Raw genomic sequence first — 23,659 nt, forward strand, 5'->3', positions numbered from 1 at the left:
TTTAATTCGTTTAAAAATGGCGCCAATAATTATGATGATTTTCTTATAGGTAAACTAAAAAAAATGAAACCTAGAAAAAAATTGTTTAGACCATTCATTTTTATTTCATTTTTGATGACTCATCCAGGAGAATCATAATACAAATGGCGCCCATAATAATGATCATTATCTTTTAGGTAACCTAAAAAAAAATAAACCCAGGAAAAGAAATTGTTTAGACAATTCATTTTTATTTCACTTTTGATGACTCATCCAGGATAATCATACAAATAAAACTGTGTAAATGCACCATAATGCGCACGATTCAAGCAAAATATACAAGGTACTGTCACGGCTAATAGCGTTCACGATACAAGTAATAGGCAATCGAGTTGCGACGCGACCGAGATTGAGCAGTGAATGACAGCAGCAGCGATCTCTTATACAGATGGTGAAATATTTTCTCGTTTGATTCTAATTAACGGATGAAAGTTGATGAGCGGATTAAGTGGTCTTAATATGAAAAGAAATAAAAAAAAACAGTCCAATACAAAATATTAGTTTATCTTTTTTTGTGTTTATAAAATCAAACATTACTTACATTTTTCTGCTACAGTTGATTATTTGCTGAACTACAAATAGTTTAGAGTCGGCATGAAACGCTCAACCACTAAAAATCAAAATAAAACACATGCTGGTTTGTTTATCAATAGAAGAGGAATATAAGACCATAGCGGTACCCTTCAAAATATGTGCGTCCCGTACCTCTCAGAAAGATTGTACGAATTTATTACTACTACTCATTTTCAGAAAAAAAATTCTCGCGATGCTCTATGCCTCCAGAGATTCACTCTAAAGCATTTAATGAACATTTAAAAGCAAAGCAATTTAAGCACGTGTTACAATCGATGTAAAAATCTACATAAATTAAGTACGTCACATAAAGTATCACAATATTGTCACAGAAATTAGTTTTTAAGCAAATACTGATTTTAAAGGCGTTGTATCAAAGTAATCAAATGATTTAATATTCAACATCAAATTTGTTATTTGTGGCAGGGACAACATATTTTGTATGAAGCAGATAATAGAGAACAGGCCCACAGTCAATTTAGGGACACGTATCTTATACAATGATCTCTCTTTCTCTCTCTCTATTTGATATTATACCCACTAGCAGTCTCTGGGAACTATTGCAAGGCACCTCCATTAATGAAGCTCTAATAAATGCTATCGAAAACCTTTACAGGCGAGCTGTATATCACCAACGCTTTTTAAAATTTCTGTTAAAGAAGCCTTACTATAATGGAAACAAAAATGTTCGGGAATAACAGATAGAACAGATCTCGCCTACAGTTTGCAGACGATCAGGCAGTAATAGCAGAGAATAAAGAAAATCAAGAATATATGGCACGCAAAATAAAAGAAGTCTATGAAGTTTGGGGACTGACTATGAATGAAAAACATAAAAGAATAACCGAATCAACCGAAAGAGTTAGAAATGAAAGTATTTGGGAACAAATGAGAGTTTCAAGACACAATCATGACTGACATTGAAAGAAAACAACTGATCTGGTGTCTGAACGATGGCAGATTACCTCAACAAAACAATGAATTGGATACCATACTACCGAAAAAAAAGAGAGCGTCCACAAAAAACATGGCAGGAGGGAGTCAAGAATTTCGCCTTAGTATGTACTATTGCTAAAAGTGCCTGTGTCGAGGATGCCCTTCAAATCTTATTATTTGTCTCAAATAATATGGCTAATATGGCGACACTTTACAGGACAGCCTAGATCAGGAGGAGCGTTAATTAATAGTTAAATTCCATCAAAATTTTCATCTCGCTTATTCTTTTAAAATTCATCTTTGTCGCAATCATATAGGGCACTCGACGAAAACAGTTAATCAAGATGGTGGTCAGAAAACTGGCAGAAGATTTCATGGCTGTGTGATTTTTCATTTTTTGCAAATCTGTTACATGGGGGATATAAATGTGTGGAGTCATGTGACAGGTAAAAAGTGTTCCTACTCACCTTTGCATGGACAACAGAGTTTGCAAAATATGCGCATACAAAATCTGAAAAAAAACAATAACTTAAGAAAATTAAATGGTGGATTTTGCTAAACCGATTTCTCGAAAACGTGTGAATTTTGCATTGCGCGTGGTTTTTTTTTTTTTTCGAATATTAAATCAAATATTTACCTACTTTAAAACAACACCTTATGTCTATCTACACGTTCGACAAAGACAAACGCTATTCGTACAGTTGTCATTGACAAAAGTACTGAAGAGTACATGGAAAATGTAAATGTATTGCTTGCGAAATGTTTTTTTTTAAATAAATGCTTTATTAGGTAAACAACGCTAGACCATTCCGAAACCTTCTGTTCCCTCGCTTATCGCAATAAGTAGAGCTTTTTCGAATTGTTCGTAAGAGTCGTAATCGGGCAAACAAATCTGGTTGAAACTAGAAAAAACGGAAACTTAATTGATGAACGGAATGCATCAAGTTTAAGCGCTTACCAGGTATGGGCAGTCGGTAAATTACCAAATGTTGGTGCCGCTGTAATTTGAAAACGGGGAGTCAACTCGGAAAAGCCACCCGGCGGCAACTGCGAACATCCCGTCGTAAATTGCAGCAGTCGCGCCATTTCTTCGTGCGTGAAGTTACCCACCGCAGCCCAAAACCATCCTACAACCCGTTTGAATTCCGTAGAATTTCCGTTTACCATATGATGGGCTTTAAAATCGGGAATACTGTATTGTCCAGTACCGCACAGCAGGAGCTGAAAGGCCCATTGGGGCAATGAATCGTTAAATATAGCTAATGAAAACATTCCGAGGTGTTTTCGGTCAAGACCAACTTGACTGTAACTGATCAAATATGACAGAAATGATGCAATAGAGCTTCGGTAGTACAGCATCTATTTATGTTTGGAAATTGGAAATTGGAAATTCTTGATATTTAAGATTGATATTTAACAGTAATAATAAGAACACAATAAAATTAATTAAAAAAAAAAAACAAATGTAAACATTTCTAACATATTCACTACATCTTAAAATGTGTGTGTATTGTTTGTTGTATTATTTGTTTATACATCGCAGCTTTTTTGCAAGTAGTTTATGAAAATACAATTTTAAACAAAAATGATCGGTTGGTTTTAAATGGTAAAACGGTAAGTAGGATCTATGCTATTTATTACCCATGTTTCATCGTATACTTACTTCTAACTCATTTTCATCAAAAATACTCAAAAAATTGTCTGGTATTAACTCGTTCAGACCTTTCAAGAATGCTTCGAGTTCATCCTTAATAGAGGTTGCAAGTTTATATTGCGCCAGTGCGTCTAAGTACTGCAATTTTGTAGAGTCGGTAACTTTAATTTTGGAACCATTTGGTATGAGCTCCACCTAAACATAAAATTTAGAAATGTCTTACAAATAGAAGGAGTGACTGTTATTCTTACTTTTACAATGGGTTTTCACAAGTTTTTTTTTTCCCTTATATTTAAATAAACATAATTTAATTTAGCTTAATCAACATTACCGTTTTTACTAGTTGCCCTAAATCATCATATTGCTCTTCAACGAAATACAGTTCCATTTCAATGTTGTCTATGTTGTTATCCAGGATGTATTTGATTTTTGTAAGGTACAAGTCTGGATCATCTTGCTCGAAATACTGCAAATATATAAGTTAGTCAGCAACACATCTTTTGATGCCGCGCTAAATTACTTTATAGTGGACTCGAAGACCTATCACTTGAGCCAGGAACGATCTTGTAAATCTTGCTCGAACAAGTTGCCTGTATGATCCTCCAAGGGCACTTTCATACAAACACTTTCCTACAACTTTCCCGGCAAACTCGTAATGCCTTAATTTTAACTGCGGTGGTCTTTTCGGATTAGGATGGACCAAAGATTGTTGTCCTTCATGGAAACCGGTAAATAACACGTTTTTGGCGTCAAACAGTTGTGCGCAGATAAGTTCGAACCACTCGCGCCTCAGCCCTCCCCAATCGATACCTTGAATTTAGCAAAACAAAATATTATATCCAAAAATTGAAACCGATGGTTCAAATCAAGGGCTTGTTTATATATGTTATTAAAATTTTTTATGTTTGTTCCGAAAGTGTCTATGCTATCAGCATAGGTGCGGCCCCCATAAATGTATTTATCTCAGTAGCTAAATGCATTACTGTGTTTAGATTGTGTGTTCGTAAAAATTCTTTTTATAATAGCGAAGAAGCCAGACAAAAATAAACGACTGACCTTCCGGATAGGTCGGAACATAACTTCTGGCTGATGTAGCGATGTGGCAGGGTTTTTTGGCTTTACTACCCATAGTCATCAAGACTCTTGCATTCTGCGCGAAAAGTAGTCCAGAACTGTTCGGCTGACCCGTTTTTATTAGGAAATATTTTCCAAGAAAATTTCCTCGCAGCATAGGAAATAGACAATTCCAATGAGGACCCTAAGTTTCGGAAAAAAAAATCAAGCAACCTCATCTTCAAACTTCAAGCGGAGGAAGAAAGCAGGTAAAGAAATTAATTGGAAAAGACATCGGAGGCACTGTCAGTGGCTGTATAGGTACGTCGAGTAGGAAGCAGATTGAAACACTTGGCTTTGCAATGGACCAAAATTACAATCAGTTTGTTTATCTTAAACCTAAACTTTTTAAATCGCTTGCTCCGCTCGTGCCAAATAAATTCGTGACTCCAATACCGTTTACGACACTTGTTGCATAATATACTATTTTCTACTTCCTTCTGTAAAATTCGAGCCCCCCGGGACGTTTCCGGGATATTATCGCACGGGTTTAAAAGCAAGGTGAAAAAAATAGAAAACCTAAGGTATTTTCTTCAGAGAAACTGATCACCTAGATTTATTTTAAATCTGAAACAACGAATTTAGAAAACCAACTCATTTTAAGTTAAAAGACTATTGAATCGCTCAGCAATTAGTTTTTACAAATTGCTTTATGGCATTAACTCCGTTACTTACGAATTCTCATGTCTTCGTTTGGGTCGGAATATAGTGCCATACATCATTTACTCGCAATCACAAATTTAATACTTCAAGGTTACAGATAATGATATATCCTGTGGAATAACCAAAACTAACATTTTTCAGAAATGGAAATATGTAGGTATTATTTTTAATTCCATTGATTTGTCGTTGTCGAAGTAAAGACTTCGTCAACTCATTGTTCGGCCGCACTGTAGAACTATTTACACACGACGACGTTTGAAAGGCACAAATATCTTTGTTTGGAGACGAAGAACAAGATTATAAGTATTCCTGATTCATTCTCATTCTCTAAGGCAGAACAACAAACTATTGTTTGTCATAATCTACATCTAAAGAGGACATAAAAGTTTGAGAAATTTGGGCTGCCTTTTACCGCTCAAAATCTTTGCGGCAGTTGCCAAATACTGTTTCATTGGACAACACTATACCACGGCATAAGACGGCCTGAATGGCCGTACTTATGCCGGAACTTATTGATCCACTATGGAAAAAAATTGAAAAGATGTCGTTTTTAACCAAATGCAGCATTCAACAACCAACGTGGCCGCAGTCAATTTCTCAAAATATGCCTAGATCTCGTTAAATGTTCTGGGAAAACGAGTTAAGCGTGTGGAAATCGCTGTTCAGAAAGAAAATGCGACAAAATGCAGGTTAGTGGGTGAAACGTAGAGGCATTCCAAGAAAATCATTCCCTTCTCTACAAAAATATCAATGCCGTCTGTGGCGCTATAGGCACTACAACAATATTAACTTGAACCGAATGGAAGGAGTAAAATATGAACACGTAAATCAGAATCGTAATATGATGCATGATATACGCTTCTCAAATAAATACAGTTAACGTTGAAACGGACCAGCGGTATCGCTTTGTAAACATTAAAACTGAATTTGAATTGAGTTCGGTTGCCTTTAGAATGTTTTTCTTCTAAACTAAGGCTGAATGTTTAACGTATGTGTCATAAAGATTCAGACTTTGGTTTGATATCACATGTGGTAAATAAAATAATTTTAGAGAACAATCCGGGTTATTAGTTGGACCACACTGGGCGTCATAGGTATGGCATTCACTTTTTAGAAGATTATGTGTTATTAAAATAGTTTCTCTGAAGCCTTCAAGCCTCTTATACTAGATTAAATATATATCGGCCAACAATAGCTATCCTGTTTTCGCTAACCAATGAAGAAAATTTACTAATTGAAGGAATTTAAAAAAAAGCCAGTTTTCCACAACTACAAATAAACCTGCAAAAATATTCCTGCTTTAAAATCGCACAGAACTCAGAATGGCAGAATAGACATAGGTGATTTTTAAATGTTAAAAGTTTCACATTCCAATAGGCATCAACATTTTCTCTCATTTGCTTTTTTCACCGAGAAACCGGAGCTTTGTATAACTTCTACTCTGTTGTGTTATCTTGAAATCATAGAGCCTCTTCGAACGGAATATAACAAACGGTTGTTTTTAACTTTTAAAAAACCGATTCCTTCTACCTTATAAGACGAGTGACATTGACACTGACACATTTAAAAGTATGCTAACCCCATTGGACGAGCGGTAGGCTGGACGACGAAATCGAATATTTTACAAAAGATTGGTAGCACCAAAACTTAATTTTGCTTAGGCTGTTGTAAAATTACAAAACACCGTGCATCCACCTAAATTTATTTTTCTATCAAAATTTGGTTTTTATGTCTTTTTCTTTTTTATATATATTTATTAATGCATTGAATATTATGCAGTATATTTTGCAGCTTAAGTTATCCCACCTCGGAATAAATAATACATATATTTTGGCGTAGAAACTTTTGAGTGTTGTTAATTTTGTTTTTTTTTTTGTAGTTATTATACAATACTTGTATTTGGGTTGACGTGTTTTAGTTGCAAACACTACTTAAACCAAATGTGAAATATAATTTCAGAATTAAACGACTTACAGTAGGGAAATTCAATCCAAATTATATGAATATTTGGTTTTCAATATATAACTTCTCGCCCTCCTGAACAAAAAAATGTTTTTTGACACCCCACAGCTTGGTCATAACGGTCTACACACACTATGAACAATGATGTGATGTGTGTGACGTGAATATAATACAGTGTGTAATATAATGGAAACAAAATTTTCATATAATTAGGATTGAACTTCCTTACGGTAAGTCGTTAAATCCTTAATTCCGTTTTATAATTTCATCCACTTACCCTGTTCGCCATGAAACGTTATTTCAAAATTCCTGCACCAGTCTGAAACGGTGAAATTCTTTGTCGCTTTCATGCTAGATTCTAATAATTTCTCTCTAGTCACTTTCATAGACAACTTTTCGTGATAATGTTTCTGATGATATTTCCTAACTTCATGGTAAAAGAAGTCCTGCTTGTCTTTAAAGGTTTCGGACCCGCCCATATTTTTTAGAAGAAACTGGGCGAATGTGGCCGCTATTACGTTTCTTTCCTTTGAGATCAGTTCAATTTTTGGCTGACAACCATCTTCAATGATGAATGAGTCGCCACCATCGTTTAGTTTTATTGTCTCGGACTTGAAAACAAACTAAAAGAGTATCATGTTGAGACAGATTCATATCGCATATATAAAGGCTAAATTCACCTTTGTCGATGGGCACAACCTAAAAGTATACAATCTCTTTGGTATAAATTTTAATATCAATTCCTTAATTATTAATTGCTTTGGGGATACATAACACAGCACTTTCTTCGGCTTTATCAGTCTTTCTCCTTTGATTCCGATCAATTTAGCGTCGTAACAATTATTGTGACTTTTTGTTGCGACATTTTTTTGTACAAGGGTGGAGTCGATACCTTGGACAAGTGCGTTTTTGCAATCAGAAATATTTAAAGGCTTAAGACTTACTATTAAGAACGATAATATCGAAATCTCCGTTGTGCAACTGCATTTCGTGGTAGCTTATGGTGGCGTGATAACAGCCCTCGTACACAAACTTTAATTGAATGCTCACTTTTTGACTTTGCCAATCGTAATCTAAGGTCGTTGTAAAATTCTTTTTATCGATATCCAATATATTTTCGCGGGAAATGCTGCCTATCTGCACAATGTCAACTATATAGCCCTGGAAATGATGAAAGAAATGGGTAAAATACTCAAAAATATATTGATAAATTCTAAATCAACAGTGAACAGTGATCGCCTACATTTACTGCGATTGACAAATCAAAATTGATATTAAAATGGGGGACTTTTGGTAGTTATCGTTGCTTTATATAAAATTCTTTAATAAATATTTTTTAACAACCTTGAGGAAGCCTGTAGAGTAAAATTAAGTTAAGGGAGGGTGTAATTGTATTTGTAATTGCATTACAAGTAATTATTATTGTTATTATTAATATAAGAAATAGTTAGGCTTAGGGCATCACTCGTTTATTAAATTAAGTAAATTATATTATAAAATAATGGCGTCATAAAGCACTTTTAACATGACAATTTGAAGCCGTTTTTGACTGCTTGCGCATGTTGATGATTACGATCTGTGTTTTTAATAAAATAATCAGTTATCTAAAATGTAACAATGGTACATAACAATAGTGACCATTTTTAAGTATTTGTTGCTGTTATGTGAGCTCCGCTCAGACCTCGTTTTGTAATGTCATTTGGTAAAAAACAAAAAAGACACTTGGTTTGTTAAACATGGCGATACCTACTTCTGTGGGGTTTTCACCGGGATTGTAACGACAGACGTTGCCATACTCGTCCCGAGGTTCAATATAGAGGATATGTGACACGTTTGCAGTACATACAACTGTACTACAATGTCGTATAACGACTGTTCTCTGAGCAAAAGCCGGACCTGCTATGAACATGGTGGAAAATGGACTTCCGGCTATATGCTGATCGCCGACCATTATGGAGATCCTATTAAAGACAGGAGGGGTGGTATAATGCTAAGTTCAATGGATTTTAAAATATGAGACACCATTTTCAGCATCTTAGTTGATATAAAAAAAAACTTCCTTTTTGGCTACTATTTACAAATCTTCTGGATTTCTTCTGCGTCGGTTATCCATAAATCAAACTTGCTGAAGTTTTGCCAAAATCATGTTGGTTTCTTCAGGGCTTAACTAAAACTGACTCGCATTCTACTCTCATTTACTAGTCCAAGACAATGTTCATGTCCCTCCTTTAGCTCCACCTCCCTAAAATATTATATAAGCAGGTACAGGGTAGAATGGGAGCCAGTTTCAGTTCAGCCCTGAAGAAGATAAGAGGATGATTGGCGAAACATCAACAAGTTTGATTTATGGGCAACTGACGCAAGAGAAAACCAGAAGATTTGTAAATAGTATTATAGTAGCCTATGGAAGTTTCTGCTGTTTTCCAAATTGAAAAGACGTTTTTCAGGTAACTTTTGAAGATTAAATCGAATGCCATCTTTGTTTTCAATGTAAAAAAAAACAAACCAAAATTAAGTGCCGTACTCAGTTTGTTTTATAAAGTGTTATTTTTGGGATACAAGCCAAAATTTGATTGAGCTTTTTATACGCCTATGCTTTGATTTTTGATTGATTTATTTAACAAAAATTATAAAATATTTTTTAAAAAGAGTATTCCAGCTGACATTACTGCCGAAGTTCATCTCATATTATTGCAAACACATAGTCAAAATTTTCATAGCTCACTTTAATTCATTTATACAATAACCATGAAAAACTATTTACTATTTTTATATTCTGTTGTTGGCATTTTTTTCTGTTAATAATAATAACAATATTGTTGAGAGGAATACAATTAGCATAGAAGTGTAAATTTTAAGATGTCAAAATATGTTTTATAAAACATAATTTTCAGCTTGTATCTTAAAAATTAAAGTTCTACAAAAAATCTCAGTACGCCACAGGATTCTGCATAACAAGATCTAAAACATTCCATTTTCATCGTCACATTATATTATAGGGTGTTTAAAATACAGGGGGAAACTGAAATGGTAAAATTTTCTGTTTCTCTCTGTATCTCAAAAACAAAACCAGCTGCCATTTTGAAAAATACACCTGTGATTTCACGAAAATGGAGCACAGTATTGCGAATACCGCATTGATCTATCTCTAATAATAACTGATATACCTCGCAATAACAACGAAAGCAGGAAAGAACATTACCTATATTGACCGGCGTGACGGACGGTGAATTTAACTTTCGCAACATTTGCACTATCTGGATCGGTTGGGGAACCCAATTCAGTAATCGCAGCTAACTACGAATGAATAACAAAAGGCAATAAACTCTACTTATATCAACCAACTATATCTAACAACTATCCAATAATACTTTCATTAATTTTTTTAATTAGTACCTTTCTTGAACCTCCCGAAATATCTACAACAAAATTATCAGTATCACAGATTGGATAAGGCTGGCCGTTACGTTGATAAAAGTGAACTGTACAGCAAACAGTACGTCCAACTTTATGAGGTAAGTTCCAAGCAAAATTAACCTGAAATCAAAACACATATGTCACTAGCCGGAAAAGTATTTTAATGTAAGTATTGACCACTACCTTACAGTTAGAGGGAAGCAAATACTTTCCAGTGACATACTGAAGCAGTGAGTGTTTTGCTTCTGGTGCTAGTGACGGTTGGGTCATTGCTGCCAAAGTAACCAGACCAGCAACAGATACTGACACTACCAACATTCCTCCTGAACATGGCAAAATATCGAATTTCAAAATAAACTTCGAAATATCGGTCTCACACAATAAATCCAAAAACTAACAAAATTACACTATACCAATGTACTTCTTTACTAGATTATTCTCAAATATAAAATTGGTAACATTCGCCTCTTCTAAGTGAATGGGCGAAAGTAAAAAGTTTAAATACGCAAGGTATACCGGGTGACATTAGAAAGTGAGAACACTCTATAACTTTTAAACGACTTGAGATAGCGATTTGAAATTTGGAATGGTTAATATAGGCTGAATGTCCATTTTTTTGACAATATATAGTCAATGGTTGCACTTCAGGTTTAAGCAGAAACGACAATAACTTTCTTTTTGAATTTTTGGATTAAAATCATTCTACGTAGGATAGGATGGTTTTTCTTTTTTTTTTAATTTTTATTTAATTATTGAAAACTGTGCCTAGGAGGCCGTAACCACCATAAACACTATTTACCGGGTCAATTTTTCTTTAGTTATCTAATGGCAAATGGTATTTAAAATGAACTATTATTTTTTTAAGATAACCTAGTTTTTTCAAATAGCACCCTGGTGGGAACAAAAACGTTTTAAAACCGGTACTTTTTTTGCAACATTTTGACACCAAAATTTTCAAAGAAATGGAAATCAATGTTGTGGGATACGTCAACGTGAATCCAGCTAAAAGATGCGTCATTAGAATTAGACATCCAAAGAGAATCTGCGAGGAGAATTTTAAAAAAACACGGCTATCATTCTTTTAAGTATAACCTTCATCAACATCTTTATGAAGCTGACTTTCTAAGAAGACTTCGATATTGTAATTGGCCCAAAAAGTGACAGATTTAAAAAGAAAAAAAATATTTCTATTCTTTGTTCTTCTCAGTTTTCGGTAAAAAGTGTTTGTAGCTTATGACGTACGTATTCATAAAATACTTACGTTAGTTTTTCACTGTATCCTCGTATTCCAAAAGCATATCAACTTTTTACCATAATAAAAGACTTTCAACAAAAAATTCTAATCGTTCAATCTCAGAATCTCTCTGTTATTTTTTTAATACAAATGTGTTTTTTTCTTTCCACTGCATGAGCTTGTCGAGAGTTTCTTCTACATTTTTAATCTTACCGACTTGACAATTAATAAAGAATAGAAGCAAAGCCACCTAAGTAATCTTTTTTTATAAAAATGTATTTACTTATCTGGTTTTTTCTTTCCTGTGAGCTTATTTTTTGACGGATTTTGGTGTCAAAATGTTGTAAAAAAAGTACCAGTTTTAAAAAGTTGTTGTTTCCATCAGGCTGCTGTTTAAAAAAACTAGGATATCCTAAAAAGTTAATAGTTCATTACATGCCATTAGACAAGTAAAATAAAGTTCATCTACAATTTTTCCCATGATCAGGTGACCCGGTAAACAGTATTTATGATGCTGACTGCTTTCTTTCTAGACATAATTTTCAAAAATTAAATTAAAAAAAAATAACCGTCCTATCCAAAAATGTTGTTGTACCATTTAAAATTCGAAACTTACTGTTGTTTCCGCTCAAACCAGAAGTGCAACTGTTGATTACATATTATCAATAATTGGACAATCGGCCTATATTAACCCTTTCAAATTTCAAATCGCTATCTCAAGCCGTATAAAAATTAGATTGTTCCCACTTTCTTGTGTCATCCGGTATTTTGATAATCTGGTGCATCCCAGAAAAAATAAAATTCATTTTTTTTAAAAAACTATAAAGATTGAGACCTTGACTTGGGGGTTGACTGAATCTTTATAGTTTTGTGAAACCAGGTCTCTCTTACATACAACCTTACCCCATGTCCATGCGTCCTGGTGATTACTATTCTTCACTACTTCTGACCAGAGATCGGCTTTGAGAATATCTAAATGCGATTTCGAGGTAGGTAAAGATTGGCGGGCAGCGGACCAATGAACTACATCATTATTAAAAACCTACAAGAAAATTTTATTTATTTTTAAACAAAATGTGGGCAATTAATTATTTGATTTCATGTTGGGCTTCAAAATCAAGAACAAACATTTTTGACTACTATACACTATACAAATTTAAAAATGCAAATTCTACCATCAACTAACTCATCAATGATTGTTGTCAGTTAAATCGATATTGGAGCAGCAGGGTACATGTGCGAAAAATATAACAATAATATTTTAATATGTGCTGATTTTACCTCCGATTTATTCAAAAACCCATATTCTAAAAAAATGTGTTTTCTAATGTGCTGTTATGATTTTGTTTCCCTAATAAAATGGCCTATTATGGTGACTACTTTTAGAAGCACAATGATTGACCATACATGAATGTTTGTTCAAGATCTCGAATTGGTAGAAACTTTAGTGACTCCAAAATTTAGAATTTTGAATAATCGCTATAAATTAAAAAACAAAGTATCAAGTCTTTTGGATCCGATGGAACGACAACGTTTTTATTAAAAAGAATATTGGGTTAAATAATTTTCTTGGTGAATCTATCTTTTTTTTAAGTGGTACATTTCTATCGTATCTAAAAAGGAATAGAGTTGTGCCAGAAGGGCAGTCGAAAGTTACTGGAGAATTATCGTCCGGTAACAATTTCAAATAGTTTTTCTAAAGTATTTGAGTATACTTTCTTAAAGAGATTAATGTCTTTTGAAGACAAATATCATATTTTTATAGATAACTAACATGGCTTCAGAAAAAATAGAAGCATTTCAACTGCTGCTTATTTGTATTTTCGTAAGATAATATCTTTTATGGAATTTTTTGCGACCCAAGCCGTGCGTTTGACTGTGTTGATTTTACGGAACTTGGGGAAGCCCTGCACGCTTCGGGTATAAGGGGTAAGCCTCTAGACTCGGTCAGTAGTTTTTTAGAAGATCGTTTTCAATTTGCATCCCTAAAGATTTATAACGGAAAGTCTAAATTCAGCTAGTCAACGCATAGCGATGGGTGTCCTCAAGGTTCAGTTTTAGGCCATGTACTCTTCACATTATATGTAAATTGTGATACTGTGAGGTCTCATTGTGATACTCTTACTTCAACTCTAAATAGTGTAAGCTATCTTCTTATAAATCTTAATGAGATTTTAACTAGGCAATAGTTGTGCAATTTATACTGTGCGAAGGTGGAAGCATCTGTAAATGCTGATAAATATTTTTGGCGCAAAAGTATTGCACACGTTTCCAAGTTTACATTTGTCCAGTACAAAATTTTCACACTGGCAAGTCTTTTCATTTTTGAATGGTATAGTGACGTGCATTGTACATTGTACTAGACAGAGCGGTAAGCTGCATGCTTGCTACTGTAGGTTGTCGACGAGTTCGAGGTCAGGTGATGTAAATGTATTTTTATATATCTATTGTACTATTACTTATTTTGACTATTCCTATACAATTTTGTGGTTGTCTTTGGGAAAATAAATATTATTATTATTATAGATATAGACCGAGATTATAAATTGTTATGTAGACCTCGGGTTACATTGATACAAGAACCTGTTCTCATATTAAATCTGAAATCTACATGTCGTATGCCTCATCTAAGATGATCTTGTAAGACTGCTAACAACATATTGCGTGTAAGCCAGCTATAACTTGACAAAGAAATTAATATTTTGACAGTACTTGTTTCGCTTTGGTGTCTTCCAACCAATAAACGTCCTCTAGTCTAGCTACTCCGATGACTAGAAGCTTGGGATGGTAGGCTTGCAGGTTGTACTGACTCAACCACTGACGAAGTACTAAGCGTTGCTGAAGCAAAGCGGCCGCTTCGCGCAGTCGTTGCTCATCTGGTGCCGGGAGTTCTGGGAGTTGCTCTGGTTGGCCGCACTGGGATAAAAGTGAAATGCCTGAAACGATGTTCAGCAGATTTTAAATTGAAAATGGCCTTCAGTTTATTTAAAGATATAGTTTAAGTTTCGGGAGACATCTTAAATTCTATGTTCGCCTTGAAGTCAAATACGGAGTTTATAATTTTTTTCCAGAAGCTCTAGATCCAGTAGTATTCGAGATATGAGTCCAGCTCTAGCAATAAGCTCAGGATGATATGTCTCTAGTTTTATAGCGTCTCTTCAACTTAGCAATTTTGGATAAGATTTTTATTGATCTACTAATTATAGAAGGAACCTAGTTAATATTGGTGTAAGATTCTGTTGGTTCAACAAAAACTTATTTATTAGAATAAACAAACTATCAACACTACCATATTTTTATTTAGAACGATTCTTTTACTTTTGCTTAACAGCATCATGATTTCAGATTCAGAATTTTGGTTACTAGAAAAATTAGTATATGGTAAAAAAATTTTTATTAATAAAAAGTGGACAAAACAATACAGGCAACAAATGGCCGTTCTTTTAAATAAAGTGATATAATAAATCAGGTATTTTTGTCCTTGTTGAAAATTGAATGAAGGAAACATCACATGGACGAATTCATATACGACGGGTAGCGATTGCCTTCGAAAACTTTGTAATGTTCGTGCCAGACCTTCGTTAGTTAAACTGTCCGTTTTGACCCAATTATTAAAATTTACGTAAATGGCTATGCCCGCTTTTGGGTGCCAGAAGTTGGAGAATTTACAATTTCGAGCATAGTTAACATCGGCTCGCGGGCAATAATCCCGACAACCCCCTGGGATTTTTTGTCGGACCGATATTCGGTTAATTGGGAGCTTTTCGTCAACTGCGATATTTTTTTATACTGCAAAAGATGAAACAAAAGGGTTGGCACCAAATTTAAAAAAATTAATAAATAACCCTTTTAGCGATTGATTGTTACCTCTGCAAAGAGATAACGTTCTGGCCAGTCACGTTATATATAACCTTCGGACCGGTGAAAACTGAGGTTAGGATGATTTAAAGCACAAAAGCTAGAGGGCTAGAGTGATCGTAAAGGTAAAGAAAAACACGTAATAAAAATATTAAATAAAAAAAAATTAATACATGCTGTATTCACATGAATAAGTAAATTTTAAAAAATAAATAATAAAATTTTAAAAAATTGTAACGATTGCGTTTAGTACATTATTGACTGCGTACAAAGACATGAGCTCGTCTGATATTTTGGCATTTATCATTTCTGATGATCCCGGGCAAAAAAACTAATGATCGTAGAAAAAATTTAGTGTGTAACACAAGTCTGAAAAAATAAATAAACAGTTGTTTATAATTAAAGTATATGAGGAATTATGTGATGTGATTTATGGCAAACGAGACAAGATATCGTACTGAAAATTTTGTCGCGGTTGCCGCATTCTCCAAGTTTTGGCAAGTTTTGGTTTAGTAGCTTATAGAACTTCAAACAACACACTTTTTCGAAGGCTTAGTGTTCCTGTGAGTCAAAAATAGCCGAGACATTGATCTTGACAACAAGTAAAAGTAAATTAACTAACCAAACGGATCTTTTGTTAGCAAATAAGCGCATTCCTACAACTTGAAGCGACGCGGTAGATTGTTAAATCGATACAGCAAATAGTAACTAACGCAGTTGGCTACTTAAAAATTCATTAAATGTTGCCATTCCCCGATTGCCAAGGTCGGCATTTTTATTTCCTGCCGACACGCTAACGTTATTCCTTATAAGATCGCTGAAACCGATCGATTTCATATTTGTCTGCAATCTAACAACTGGCATACAAAATTTAAACAAAAGCAAAAAATTAACAATAACCGTATTTAAAATGGACGGGTAGGCATTCGCACAGTTTCAATCGTGGGCGACTTAACACTCTATATTGTACTGTGCGTCCCAATTCTCTTGACAACACATGTAAATAAAAAACAAAAAATATACATATACAACAATTTTCAGACATATCAGTCTACTTCATATGTACTATGATAATATACAGCCCACATCTCGTACATACTATTATCCTATTTTAAAAAATGTTTTAATACATATTAGATACAATCGAAAGATGAACATTTAATTTTTTTTAATAGAACACAATTTCTTTCAATTCGAGTCGCAGTCAAGTGCATTACTAAAAGTTTATTGAAGCGCCTAATTTAATTATTTCATACAGGTTTTCCCAAGTCTTGGCAACTTAATGAATTTTAAACTAATTTGAATGCAACTGTTCAGCTCTTGTCCCTCTATCACTCACATTGTTGAGGATTCCCTATAATTATGTAATAATATACAAAAGTATATTATCGCTATCTAGTTAAGCCCTGAATATAAAATAAAAGTGCTACATTTACATTTTAAATTTAAATAATATGCCGGCTGCTCAGAAATACCCTTTTGTTATTACTAAATAAAAAACTTGAATATTTTTTGTCAATATTCACCATCAGCCGACAAAGAACGAAAATAAAATCAAATTAAAGCTAAACCTACCGTCTACAAGAATGGAAAAAATGATAGAATAATAACATTTTTTAAGATTCAGATGTGGAAATGAGTCGAAATTGCAGTTTCGAATATGAAGTGTTAAACTGTATTTCCAGGTATTTTTGGCAAATAGGCAAGTCATGAGCTTAACGTTAACTTATTTTTTGTATATGAATTGATAGGTATAGAGAAACATGTACAAAAGCGGTGGATGAACACGATACAGCAGTTAAATGCAAATTGGTATACAGTTCACGAGCTTGACAAGCTTGACAAGCATTTAATAAAGCCCTGTAAGAAATAATTACTTAGTAATCCATCCGATTCTATTAACGCCCATGTAAAGTAAAGATATAGATAAAATATCGCGGAAAACTGAATTTTTACTATTTCGATTTTTTTTTAAACTCATTTATTTTATTTTAAAACTCACAATAACTCTGCAAATAGCAAATCCAGATTAAGTATCCTTCTCCGAAGCTTGTACAACGTTCGGAAAGAGAATGCCATAAACAAATTTAATTAGAATTAGCACTAATCTTAAAGATGTCAAAAAACTACAAAAACACTTACCAGATAGGACACTAGGGGAAGGTTGCATGCTCATGCCGATAGAACAGATTTCTTTTTCTTCTTCCCAGGAATTTGCCATTCTGATCCCGTTCTTATTTAAGAGTACTTTACGCCGCGCAATAGTTAGTTAAAATTAAGCTGAGCAATGTATTAAGGCGAATTTTTGTCCTGTGGGACCGTTTATGTTCGTTACCGAACGGCGCATATTATTCTGGCCACAAGTTAACTAAAACATCGTAGGTACTCTGGACATTGGTCGCTAATCAAGACATATCAAATTTAAGTATAGTTTGGAACATTGATCGCGAGGCCATGCGCTCTCTGTCTGTTGGGAACAGTTGGCAATATCCACTAACAGCGAAATAATATGTACATTACGACAACGTTATTGATCAATATCAAATGGACCCTTACAAACGATATTTCGTGTTAAGCAATAATCGATGTTCGACAAAGAACCTATCCACTTACACAGGTATCATCAATCATTTTCGATGGTTTCTCGCAAGAATCCACACATCAATACCTAATTTGGAGCTAATGCAAAGAGGAATAACAGATGTGTTATATAAATCTTATCCGTAAAAAAGATCTAAACCAGTGGCTCGCACGATAAAAAATATGACTTTTATAATTAACTAAGCTTTTGGTTGATCCTGAACCTAGAATGAAAAATCACTACGCAGTGGAATTGTATATGTAAATATTAACAATATTTCACCTTTTTTAATTTTACACATTCGATTATCAAGTTTAAAAATGTAGACTGTCTGTAATTCAAAGACACCCAGTCTTCTCCAACTAATGTAAATAAAATGTTACGAATAAAACCCTGAATATGTGAATATGTAAAGTCTGGAATGTTCGACTAGAGAGAGTAGATCATTTCAACAATTAAAAGGTTGTGGTTGAGTTATTAAAATATGTTGGTTATAAAGGCTATTTGCAAGAATATTAGGGGAAGAAGACTGGAGAACTTGGAACTATATTTTCAGTTTTTTTCGGTTGACAACCCTAGTAAAATTAATAATAATCAAGTGCCCAAAAAGATTAAGTTCTTAAGAAACAGTGATTCTATTGTCCCAAACTTGCTTTGCCTTCTATTCTTCTAAATTTGTCCTTCGCACAAATTTACTCTATTTATTGTGACTAAAACTATAATACATATGTTTTAAATTATTACAACCCCATTGGTCGAACAAAATTAGCTGCAATGCCTGCTTGTGTGTGCGAATTAGATGTTTTTCAAGTCCAGTATATACAGGGTGGCACAATAGTGTGGCAAAATACTATATCCCTTAACATTTTAAAAATATTTACAATTATGCAGAGTGTTTCCCATACAAGTGTGGCAATACAAAATAATATATTTTTAAATGTTACACCCTATAAATTTTTGCGTATTACGATTCTTCTTATATAATACAGCGATGTTTCTGGATTTAAATGTGACGTTGCCCTCTTACGGGGAAAATATAGAAAACATTTTAAAAATTATGTTTGAAAACCTGACGATCTCCTACATCTTTCCGCTGTTGCCTTTGCCACATAAAAAATGAACCTTAATATAGTCAAATGTGTTACTAAGTGTACAGTAAAGCGCTTAAGTGATTATTTCATACAGAGGGTTTTGTAAACAACAACGAAATTTACACTAATTTTTCTCTTACTTTTCAGCTACTTTATCGTGTGATTATAAAAAATGAGCTATTTGCTAAAAAATACGATTTTGTTATTAGCGAGATGCATTACTTTACCACGCTATTGCGCCACCCTACATAGTGTATTCAATACTATATATCAAGAATGTCTTTAGGAAGACAATCTTATATGTTATTAATTCAAATAATCGGCCGAGCTAGATGATTTCAGAAGTCTATTTGGATTAAATGATTCGTCCTAGACAAACGCGAAAATTGAAAAGCAACGCCACAGTGAACGAAAAAATTCTAAGTTTATGCAACTGATTTCAAAACTAATGTGTTTTAAAACTATGCGATAACTAGATAGTTACTAGGTTCCTTAAACAGGTCTCAAAGTGTCAGAAAATTTGATACGTCTCAATCGGCCACAAACGGAATAATTTGACCAATTGCTAATTGAGATACCTGGGGGTTGGTTACGCGTACACCTGCAGCTTGTCGGCTGCGGCGCCGTTAGGGAACGTAAAAAACTGCGGGAGGCGGCGGATTTGCAGCTCGCAAGCGACTTCGACATCTGGGAGCGATTGCGACTACTGGCCGCTGCCGCATGCGATGCCGATGCCTTCCGCCACCGTAACCCCGGGCGACTTAACGGACACGCTTTTCACACTAGCGACGGCGTGCGCATTGACGTCATACCGAAGGTAGAAAAACCACCCCCAAAACCCGAAATATTAATTTATTATGCGACATTCGCTCACAGGAAAAAAATTGAACTGAGAGGCAGAGTGCGTCAGACTCTACCTGTCATATATATCACCAAATAATATTTGCTTAATAGGATAATTAAAAAATATATTTGTAAGAGAATAGATAACCTGGCCATAAATTTCCTTAACTCTTAACTGTCGATCAGAAGCCATATGCATAGAAGGGAGCCATCAATCAAAAGATATATTAACTGGGACGTGCGACAATGGTCTATATTGGGTCCCCTACTTTTTAAAATTTACATTAATGACACCTACATAATACCACACTATCCTATCCGTCCTATTTTCGATTCCTAATTATGGGAAAATCCTTTATTACTGACGATATAAAAATGCTGTCTGCGCATTACTATCCTTTTTTTAAGCACCGGTAGTTTCTGGACAAAGGGAAATAATTTCCTTAATATGAAAGATATTGTGATATCGTAATAGTATATTATGCAACAAGTGCGGTAAACGGCATTTGACTCACGAGTTTGTTTGGCACGAGCGGAGCGCAGCGGAGCGAGTGTTTAATAAACGAGTGACTTACCGAACGTGTTGCATACTATACTTTTTTTACGACCGTTAGTTTTTAGGCACAGTTTCGCAAAACAACACGAATGCATTTACTGACATCACCGTCAGAATTGACAAACGTCAAAATTCAAAGCGTGGGAAATATCTCCGAAAACATCCGATTGCTCTCAAACCCGTGCGGTAAAATCCCGGAAATGTCCGAAATGGCTCGGATCCGTCGGAAACGAAACTGACGTGGTAAAGTGACGCTTCTCGCACGCTAGATCGGTGTGTAATTAGGCATTTTACAGACGGGAATAGAAAAACACTTTTCCATTACAACTTTTTAACAAAAAATAACGCATTTAAAATTCGAATTCAAAGTTTTTTTTTCATGACCGTCATCAATATCAAAATCATAATTTACATCAATTTTTTATCTTCGCGATATTTAACTCGCAAATTATGTATAATTTCTTGTTTTCTGCTATCACTATTTATAAATATGTCACAAAAACATAAACATAAAATAATAATAAAAAAAGGGTTATATGGACAAAAATCTACAAGATAATATTTTTGGGAATTAAAACATCGTGAAAATTTAAACATTATAAAAAGCAACTAAACAAAGCAATACAAAGCGTCTACAAAATCTAAATGTTTCATATTAAGGATGGTATAAAAAGCAGTAAGTACAGACCATTTGGTATGAATGTGTTTACCAGCTAATGAATTGAAACAAAATGATACTAACTGAAACCAATTTTTTTGGTGTTAGTTTAAATTAGATGATCGTCTGATCTGGATAAGTAATCGAAAAACATGGCAAAAACTATCCAAATAAACACTTCAAATCTAATGCTGGTGATTTCAATGCAGATTTTGAAAGTGATTTGTTTTTTCGAAAACCAAATGAGATATAGCATTCTGGTGTGGGAACTCGGACACAGACTTGAGAGACGAGAGTCTTGAAAAATATAACAATATAAGAAATGCACATAACTGTATAAAAAAATGTTGTAAAAATATTGTGGTTAAATTATAGCATGAAACATTCAAGCTTCTGACTCAATAATATTACTGATTTTATACATTTAACGATTTTTGTATGGCTTTTTCCTCGGTTTTTGCTTTGTCCCATTTTGAAATTTATACCCATAAAATATCATGGGCAACTCGGGATCCGTAAAAGACATGGAGTAGCTCAAATTGCCGTTAAGTTGCGTATGGATGAGCCCGAATGTCATCCGGAAGAAAAACTAAAATATCCGGTTTTGGATTTATTTTTTTTACCGTACTATTTTAAAATTTATGAAAAAATCTACGATAACACTTTCAATCGAACTTCATGATCTTTTGTTAAAATCCAAAATCCTGTACTTCCTTTTTTCCTTTTTTATTATTATTTTTCTTACCTTTTTAATGTCGTATTACAAATTACTCTAGTTCCAAAAATCCGAAAAAAAATCTTTATAGCAGCGGAACGCCTCTATACAGGTCGCAAAACAATGATATTTAACCATAACTTTTAAATTTACTGGGTCCTTAAAAAAGGACGTTAATACAGAAAAATTGGGGAAAATTAAAATAATTGTGGTTAAATTATTTTACAGTTAATTTATTAACTGTAAATCACAATAGGTGCGCAAGATGTCTATGATTTTCAAAACAGAACACTAGGTATTATTCTTCTCCGTATGGTATGCAGTAGACGAATTATGTATTTCCTTTCTTAATTTTCCGTTTTGTTACTTTTACTCCTAAATTCTCTAATTATACTGAGTTCATACTGACAAGTATTCATACGTATAGCATTCCCCTAACATCATTAAAAATAAAAAAAATGAAGTTGATGGTTTAAGAGACACGAAATGCCTTAAGGGGTTGTATTAAGAATTTATTTGCAGATTTCTTTTTAATTTTCAAATAGACGTGTGGAAGAATAAAATGGGAAACCGTAAATTTCAGTTTTTCCGCCCCATTTCAAAAAATAGCAAAGATAACATTTTTTTTTTTCAAATTCAACTATCATAATTAGAATCTCGGAAACTATAGGAGATACAATGTTTATTATATTGAGGAAATGTTAATTTTCGTGATTAATATTATCTGGAGATATGTGAGAAATATATACACCAAAAATTGAAGATTTAGATTTTAGCTTCTTCTGATGTAATTTGACAAGTTCAGATTCAGATATGGGATGATACAGCCACCAACAACCTCATTTGTTCTTGTGGACACCATTATGTTTTTCTTGGAAAATGTATTTTAAACTCTATGCAAAACATTTATAAAACGAAAACTTCTAACAACACTTGTAATTTTTGTCGGTGTTTGTTAATTATTCATTATATCTCTATTTTAGGATTTAAATGTTTTCGTAATGACATTATAAAAATTAAGGAAATTCAGTAACTTTCTGGCTTGGCACCGTAGACTTATACTGAGAACAACCCTATTCCGACGAAAACAGTGATTATGGTTAGGAAAGCATTTTAAAACACTGGCTGTGCACAAGCTTATTACGTTGATATTAACATATAGGTACCACAACATAAAGCGTTTTATTCAGCTGAACAAACTGTACTATAAATCGTCTTTGTGTAGAATCTTTTATATGCGACGAATTGGAAAAAAACGAGTATAAAACAGCAAAATAAGTTTAAAAGAGTCTGTCTACTGAATTAAAATATAATTCAACAGACACAAATAGTGTGTATTTTCTATATACGACAATAATAATACAAAATATATACAACAATTTAATCTAAGAGAAGTTGATATTACAAAATTATAACTTCGCTAAACGTGCGGAAATATATCATAAATTGCGTGGGGAAAACGCAAAATTGCTCACCTTTTTGTTTAAACAATGTTGTGTATTCTTCTAGATTATTTTCTTTAAGCCAGCTAGGTATTTCGTTGTGTCTGGACCCCGACAACTCCCACCATATACAATAAAGAAAAGACAAAAGAAAGAAACTACAAGCAAGGAAAAACAATAAACCGACTACCGTTACAACTTTGGCACAACTCGTCATAATACAATTTATCGCAATATTTACATTTTGTTTGTTTATAGCGTAGACTTAGCTCTTACGACAATAAACTCATTCAAACATCAGTTGATCATAGACAAAACATGTTT

At 33.7% G+C, this 23,659-nt stretch overlaps 1 protein-coding gene across 1 annotated transcript; it reads right to left on the bottom strand.

Annotated features, from left to right (window-relative positions):
• Positions 1 to 210: 210 nt before the first annotated feature.
• Positions 211 to 23,659, bottom strand: LOC132705739 (apoptosis-resistant E3 ubiquitin protein ligase 1). Its single transcript, XM_060676586.1, has 15 exons — positions 23,369 to 23,659; positions 14,304 to 14,527; positions 12,495 to 12,633; positions 10,541 to 10,680; positions 10,337 to 10,477; positions 10,143 to 10,237; positions 8,691 to 8,901; positions 7,885 to 8,101; positions 7,621 to 7,832; positions 7,218 to 7,563; positions 3,723 to 4,012; positions 3,534 to 3,668; positions 3,212 to 3,397; positions 2,507 to 2,769; positions 211 to 2,450 (listed from the first exon to the last, which is right to left on the bottom strand). Exons 1-15 carry the CDS (start codon positions 23,550 to 23,552, stop codon positions 2,348 to 2,350), a joined length of 2,886 nt encoding a protein of 961 aa, XP_060532569.1. The 5' UTR covers positions 23,553 to 23,659; the 3' UTR covers positions 211 to 2,347.

The sequence above is a fragment of the Cylas formicarius genome, unplaced genomic scaffold, assembly GCF_029955315.1.
Source record: "Cylas formicarius isolate icCylForm1 unplaced genomic scaffold, icCylForm1.1 PGA_scaffold_7__23_contigs__length_41026272, whole genome shotgun sequence".
NCBI lineage: Eukaryota > Metazoa > Arthropoda > Insecta > Coleoptera > Brentidae > Cylas > Cylas formicarius.